This window comes from Camelina sativa, chromosome 6 (assembly GCF_000633955.1).
Source record: "Camelina sativa cultivar DH55 chromosome 6, Cs, whole genome shotgun sequence".
NCBI classification, from domain to species: Eukaryota; Viridiplantae; Streptophyta; class Magnoliopsida; order Brassicales; family Brassicaceae; genus Camelina; species Camelina sativa.
The window spans coordinates 502286-509995 of record NC_025690.1 but is presented as its reverse complement, the minus strand read 5'-3'; the positions used below and the strand labels follow the sequence as shown (position 1 = coordinate 509995).

The window sequence follows — 7710 nt, the reverse complement described above, 5'->3', positions numbered from 1 at the left end:
AATGATTTTTCTAATTTTTAAAACTGTTTAAATATTTTAAATTAAATTAGGTTTTTTTTCTCTATTTTACTTTTATATAAAACCTTTTTATGATAGGTTTTGAATTTTTACATTTTTTTTTATTTTATTAAATTTTAAATTAACATTTGTCAACATCTGAATAATACAAATGACAAATGTCACGATCTTGTCAAACTTTATATAATAAGATAGATTAGTTAAAGTATAGATTAGTTAAAGTTGTTCAGAGCATCTCTTATAACACAGATATAGGAAGGGTGATTAGATAGTTATAACTTATACAAATCTACTAAAATCCTAACCTAAAATATGTATGGATTACTGATGCAAAAAAAAAATTATGCAAAAAATACTCAATTATAGTAAAATCGGTCTATTGCTGCTACGGGTGGAAAGTTTTCACCATAATGATGGACGATATACAAAATGGAATCTCCAAACAGAAGCTGACTTTTGGTGCAAGCTAGGGCTAGCGGATGCTGAAGTTGCGTTTTTTGGATCTCGAGCTATCGGCAATACACCTATTACAGAGAAACTCGGAGGGCACAGCTTCATCGTCATCAATGGAATTGCAGAGTGTGTGTTGCCAAACCTTGCAATCATCACAGGCCACCATTCTCTCACCATCATCATCTCTAGCTCCGCATTCGCAGGCAACTGTCCAGTCATCAAAACCGCCTTCATACCTTAACTCAGTGCACATGTCCAGACCAAACCCTTTCACCAGAAACTCTGTCTTCCCTTGTGATCCGAGAATCAAGTCGTCGTGTAGCTTCTCAAGATACCTGTTTCTTATCTCCAACACTTCAAATGTCTCCATTATGCAGTAAGTGTCCCTCAGAGCTTTCTCTGCTGCAGATTTCAGTTCTCTGATGGTTGCGTTTTCAGGGACAACCACCAGCTCACCAGGAGGTAATAGCCGGGTGAAGTCTCTGAGTAGATCTTCATGATCGGGCATAACTTGGCAGCTAACAACAGTTGAAGGATTTTGTTCCTGGTAAGACCATTCTTTTACAAAGCTCTTGCAATTCAAGATAACCTGAGACGCTTCGCTGTATGTGTCTGAATCGGGATAAGCTAACAAGAGATTCTGATACAGATATAGAATGTCATCGTACGGACTCAGTCCAGGAGTGGTCGATGTCCATTCACTGGTTTCCAGCGGTTTCAGTTTTCTCTTCTTTTTCCGTTCTTGCTCTAGAACACGGGAGTTGATTGTCCGGAGGGAGAACTGTAACATTCGGGATTTCGGGTTGTTGAACCTCTGCACTATCTGGTCACCTATTAGAACTTTGTCAATGTGTTTGAGCAAGAAATCAATCAATCCTGTATCACCGATGCTACTTCTGACAGCCTCCCTTAGCGCTTGGCGAGTAATGGTGCTGTTTTGCTCTTTAAACACTTTGAGAACCGCTTGTGCTGCCTCATTCAACCTCCTTCCAGGCCATCTAGAATGTTCTCCCCTGCCCAAATCATCAAACGACTCATACGCAGGGGGTTTTATTCCCGCCATTGTAGTATAATGACCATCAGGGACAGTGTCTCTGCCGGATTCATAGCCGCTATCATCTGAGTCCTGATCTGGGGATGTGCAGACCTCAGTGTTCTCATCAGCTCCAAGAACAGGATATGAAACAGGATCTACAGACATTGCTATGAGTGCCATTGCAGTCTTTCTCTGAATGGGAGCTTTTGATCTGAAATCAAGCATGAACCGAAGCAAATCAGAGAGAGTGACTAATGGTGTTTCAGTGGATCCTCTATAGAAACCAATGATTATCTTCATCACTCTCCCTTTGCTCGTTCCAGAAAAGTCTTGCATAATCTTGTCAACTTCTATAGAGCTAAGAGTGAGAATAGCTCGCCAATACTCATCTTTTCTTACCCCGAAGCTTCCATTAGAAAACATATAATCCCATTTCCCAAACCATGGTCGACCATATGCAACACCGTGGAGAAGCCTCAGATCCATCGATCCCTTCTTCGATGTATCATCCAAGGAGATCTTCCTGCGGCCAAAGGCATATCCATTTATTTTAAACTTCATAAACACTACTCACTCAACTCACTTAATCAACTCGAAATTATAAATTAGTTTGTGGAATTTCAAAAACATTACCTTTGGCTTCAATTGAAATACTCAAATTCAATCTTAGTTTACCAAATAAACACAATAAAGTCAAAATTTATGTGATTCAATATCAAAATCACCAAACAAGATAGTTGATCGTGTCCATTAAATGTCATAGTCTCTCTTTTTTATAACTAGCAAAAATCTAATCATGCCTCCCAACTTATATATTATTGAACTGTGATGAGTTTGTAACATCAATGTATGTCACAATCTATTTTTATAATTGGGGAAGATTTTATTATTGTTCGTCGTCCCAACTTATACTAATCGATATGGATTCCTAACATCAATGCCGGCCAAAAATATTTCTTTCTAATTAAAATATCAATGTGGAATATCTAACGTCAATCTCCTATAAAATTAGTAAAAAGCAAGCAGCTTTAAAGTGTGATACCGATCGATCCATGTAGAGATAAGTTTGGAATTGGGTACCTAGTGTGGAGAGTAGTGCAAAGACGATTCCAAAAGTCCATGACTTGATCACCAGAGAGGTCATCTTCAGAGTTGATACAGAGCAAATGACCAAAACCATTGCAATGGACCAAACCATGCATCAGATGTGAAGAAAGCTTCAAGCTTTTTGCCGTCAATGGGTCGTTCCACTCATCACGCTTTGGGATTATCATATGATATCTCCTCTTCGATACATAGTGATGACCCCAACCTACATATATATACATACGTCAAAAACGATCAGAATCGGAAAAAAAAAAAAAAGACACAAACTTTTTGGGAAAAAAGGGAACCCTTGATTTGTATTTGTACCAACGCATCTGCAGGAATCGCAGAGAGGGTTAGGAGAGGAATCAGAGATTAGTTCGTCGAGGATGTAAAGAGGGAAAACGACGCCGGAAGCTTGGCTGCCAAGTAAGATACAAGAGACGGTGTAATCTTCAATCTCGGCGTTGTCACGGAGGAAGGATCTGATGTTGTCTCGGAAAGTCTCGGAGAGGTAAAGGAGAGGCGGAGGAGAAGGTGAAGGGATGGTAGTGGCATAATCGTTAAAAAGTAGGAATTTGGGGGGTTTTGTCGTCTCCGTGCAAGCAGCGTCGTATACGGTTATCGCCATGACTGGAAAAGGACTTTTACGAGAAAGAAAGAGCAGAGAGAGAGAGAGAGTTTGTTTATTGGGTTTTTATGAACATTGGGATCACGTGACATGAAATCGGGCTGATTTGTTGTGACATGACTCCTCTCCGGTTGCGAATTTATGATTTTGCCCTTTTGGCGGCGATCTTGTACTATTTCTTCATCTTTTTATTTATTTTTATTTATCGTTTTGTGAATTATTTTTGGTTCTTTGGTTTGAGTTGTTTCTATATTCATTCTACTAGCTATTTCATCTGATTTGTTATGCAATCTGTGTAAGTGTGTAATCAATCAGAATTTTTTTTTGTTAAACACTGTTTGGTTTTCATTAGTTTAATTTTTTTGTTAATCACTGTTCGGGTTTGGTTTTCATTAGTTTAATTTTTTTGTTAAACACTGTTTGGTAAGTATATGTAAATACATTACTGAAATATTGGTCAAAACTCAAAATTGGTATATAAAAAAATGACTATAGCATTTTTTTTTTTTTTTTTTTTTTTGCAATTTAAGCTACAAGCCTACAAGTATAGTAGACATTTTTGCATGTTCAAGCAGTGACCGGAACCAGACTCATGATGCTTAAACCGGTTAATAATATCAAGCATAATAGCCGACATCCCTATATAAGTAAAAGAGAAGTACAAAAGTGCTTCTGGGTCGGGTCAATTTCACAAAAATAACCCGAAATTAAGGGAGTCGGATTCGGGTAAAAAAGATCTGCAGCGTTATAAATGGGTTATCGGGTTTTCCAAAAAATAAATCATAAAATAAATCATAAATGTAAACAATAATAAAGTCTCCCAGAAAATAAACCATAATAGTTAAGATAATATATATATTTTCCTACAATTTAGGAAACTAACAAACATGCATACATAATTAATGTTTATTTTAAATTTATTGATATTAAATCTGACTATCAATCAGTAAGATCTCAATCTTTTATATATGTAAACTAATTTAGTTTTCATTATATATTAGTATATATTTCCGGAATTAGATTCCAAATAAATATAATTCATAAATAATGGTAATATAATTAAATAATTTTAAAAATATGAAAGATAAATTTTAAATTATATAACTATACAAAAACGAAAATACTAATGAGAATTAATGAGATGTTTATAATTACATAAATATTTTCTATCAATTTTGTTATCATTCTTAATATGTATAATAAAAATACTAATGATAATTTAAAAGAGATATGGAAAGATGTTATGAGATTTTCACATATCTCTATCAATTTTGAGTTGCCTAAAAAATGGAAAACGTTTGTAACATTATTGTTCAATTTGGAAACAACCAATAAATACAGTTTAGCAACCGATTAGATTTCGAAGATTTTCACATATCTCTATCAATATGAACAATAATTTTTCTGATGTTTTTATTTATTTATGATTTTTTTTACTATATTCATGTATTTAATTTTACCCAATATGATATATGTTAATGTTTTTAATTTTAATTTTACTGGAACATCAAAACCATTGTGAATCTATCAAACTCATATCTTCTTATGTGATATGGGTATGTACAAAATTTCATTTAATATTTTCTAATTATGATGCTGATTACGACTATCAAACTTAATTATGAATTTGATTAATATTTTTTATTGTATTCAGGACATATGAAGCATTACAAAAATTATCAAATTACTAATATTGTTGTTATGTGAATCAGGTATATACATAATTTAACTTAATCTATGAACTATTTTACATTTTTGTAAATAATTTGACTTAATATATGAACTATATTAATACTTTTATTTTTTACCCGTTTCCAAGAGAATCTAAAGAACAAACCTGTAAATATCTATCCTAAGCAAACTCATTAACATAAAAAATAAAACCAAAGTTAGAAAATTCTAACAACACAAAATAATAGATAATTATGATGTAATGAAAATAGTGGGGTTAGTAGTTCCGGGTTTTATTTATTTAATTTGTTTTCAGTTCAAGAAATATGATTTTGATATTTTTAAAAAGAGTCAACGATAATTTTTTCGGCTTTAATGTTTTGCTAAATTTCAAATTAGATAAATTTGAGTAAATGATAAATTGTTTTGCTAAATTTGAGTAAATGATAAATTAGACTAACATTTTTGGGTAAATGATAAATTATTCTTATGGTTCATCACATTATACATATTAGTGTAACTTTTACAAGCGGAATATTTTTATAATATTTTATGTAGATTACTATTTTCTACTACTAAAATGATCAAATTGAATTATCTATTATTTGTGTGTTGTTAGTACTTTTCTAAACTTTTTAATATTTATTTTATCAAAACTCATTTTATTACCATTTACTCTCTTTTTTCCCTACTATTCTTTTATTGAAACTCATTACACAAATATATGATTTAATGTAATTGACTGTAAAAAACTAAGAATGAAAATATAAGATATTTCAATCTATTAATATCATATATATATATATATATATATTAATAAACAATCCCCCACGCTATAGCGCGAGTCCGATTCTAGTATATTAATTAAAACCACAACTCTAATTTCAGCAACAATCTGACAGCTACAAATCCCTAAAAATCCACAAGTTGATGATAATGTCATATGATTCAGATTTTTCCAATTTTATTTCTTTTACATATTTTTTTTAAGAAAAATAATCTTATTCCAGAAATGAAAACATGATGAACAACCAATATATAATTCAACAAAAAATCATGAACAACCAAATATGAGAAATTTGGGACTAGTTCAAAAAAAAAAATCAAATTAGTTTTGACATAACGGAAAGAGTTGAGAAAAATATGTAAATCATAAGGAGAATCAAAATTAAGCATAACATACAAATTATATAAGAAACAAAAATCAAATCATAATAAGAAAAATATAGAGTAAGATTGATTCTATACTTATATATATGATGTTGTTTTTCAAATTTCGTTATCAAGAACTTATGACACAATGATCCAAAGTTGGATCCAGTGGCGTTACGTAGATCGCTTTATGCTTCACGCTGATACTTGACTTCCAGGTATGAACTAAATTGGGTTGGGATTAAAAGAGAGGATTCAATAGTCGATACAATTGGTATCATGCATGGAGTTCGTATTATGCTTAATTGGTCAAGTTTAGCTAAGCTTTTCCTTAGGAAATAGGGGTGAACGAAAGTACCGGAGTGGTCCTTCCATCGACTTCTTAAGGTACCCGATCGAGGTACGTAGTCTACGAGTAGAAAATTACTCACAGAGGATCTACCACAAGAACAAAGCCCGATGGATACATTTTTATTAAGGAATATTATATTTATACCAAAACCCTCTTTAATTATGACCAGCCTTGTTCTTCTAAAAAATACAAAATTATAAAGTACTAATAATGTCATGTTTCAAATTTTCATATTCTACTTTGATTTTTTTTAACCCAATTTTCATTTTTTACTTTGGTTTTTTAATTTTGGCTTGCATGTCTTTTTTAACATCTTCGATCTTTATTAATTTGAAACCGATAATACAAATGTATTAAATGGGACTTTGAATGTTTAAAATAATCTGATAGATGGTCACAGAAGTGAAAGAAGAAATACATGAAAGGGTGTGAATTGGAGCGTTGCATATGGCTTCATGTAAACTAAGCATTTTCTTTTAATCTCATGCATGCGTTATTCTTTTGCAGACGCTATACAAGACTTGTTGTTTTCTCATAAAACTTTATTCACCCATTAAGATCCTATGAGTTTTCCACACAAGATTGTATAAGACAAGAGGAAATAGTTTTGAGTTTTGAACTTTTTGATCAGAACTTCAGATAAAATTGCGCGTGTTTGCCACATGCTTGTCCACGACATGAAGCCATGTATGCATTTTCTTCGTGGAGTCGTGGACACAAGACTTTAGCGGTTAGAATTGTTCAATTAACTCAATTAGTTATTGAGTAGAATCAAGGCCGTTTAGAGAGCAGCAAAGAATAGATCTAGGGTGTCATCATCTTAAGATCCTTTGATGTTCAAATAAACATAAACTTAAAAAAAAATGAAATGGTAAATACGTATAAGGCATGCGAATGCTCTTAGATAAATTTGATGTCCTATAACAATGTATTTTCTCTTCATTATACAAGAAAATAGCTTTCAAATATTTTTTAGAATAAGAATTGGAATAATATTTATAAGAATTATACACTTCTACTTACAAAACAAAGGTTATTCTTCAAAAATGTGTTTGCATTAATTTGTAAGGGATTTAACACCTTTTTAAGTACTCTTAATAGCTTCCTTAAAAATGGTAACAAATCAATAATTAAATTAATAATAAATAATTATTATATTAAAAGAAAACACATGGGAAAAAATAAAAGGTAGTTTTAAAACCAAATTACAAAATAAACCGTTTGATGATAGATGTTACAAAAAAAAAAAAAAAAAAAACCGTTTGATGATCTTTCCCCTCGTTCTTTGCGTATATATAAAACACATAGAGT

General features: G+C 31.9%; 1 protein-coding gene across 1 annotated transcript; it reads right to left on the bottom strand.

Annotated features, from left to right (window-relative positions):
• On the bottom strand, positions 440 to 3224 carry LOC104789941 (PHD finger protein At2g01810-like). Its single transcript, XM_010515606.1, has 3 exons — positions 2921 to 3224; positions 2588 to 2819; positions 440 to 2030 (listed from the first exon to the last, which is right to left on the bottom strand). Exons 1-3 carry the CDS (start codon positions 3222 to 3224, stop codon positions 491 to 493), a joined length of 2076 nt encoding a protein of 691 aa, XP_010513908.1. The 3' UTR covers positions 440 to 490.

Bases quoted from the DNA above. Each gene is read 5' to 3' on its own strand.
- LOC104789941 (XM_010515606.1), bottom strand. From the start codon at position 3,224: ATGGCGATAACCGTATACGACGCTGCTTGCACGGAGACGACAAAACCC. The intron at 2,820-2,920 runs GTACAAATACAA...ATATATATGTAG, and splicing joins CGATTCCTGCAGATGCGTTG to GTTGGGGTCATCACTATGTA. The intron at 2,031-2,587 runs GTACCCAATTCC...CTTTGGCCGCAG, and splicing joins TGCACTACTCTCCACACTAG to GAAGATCTCCTTGGATGATA.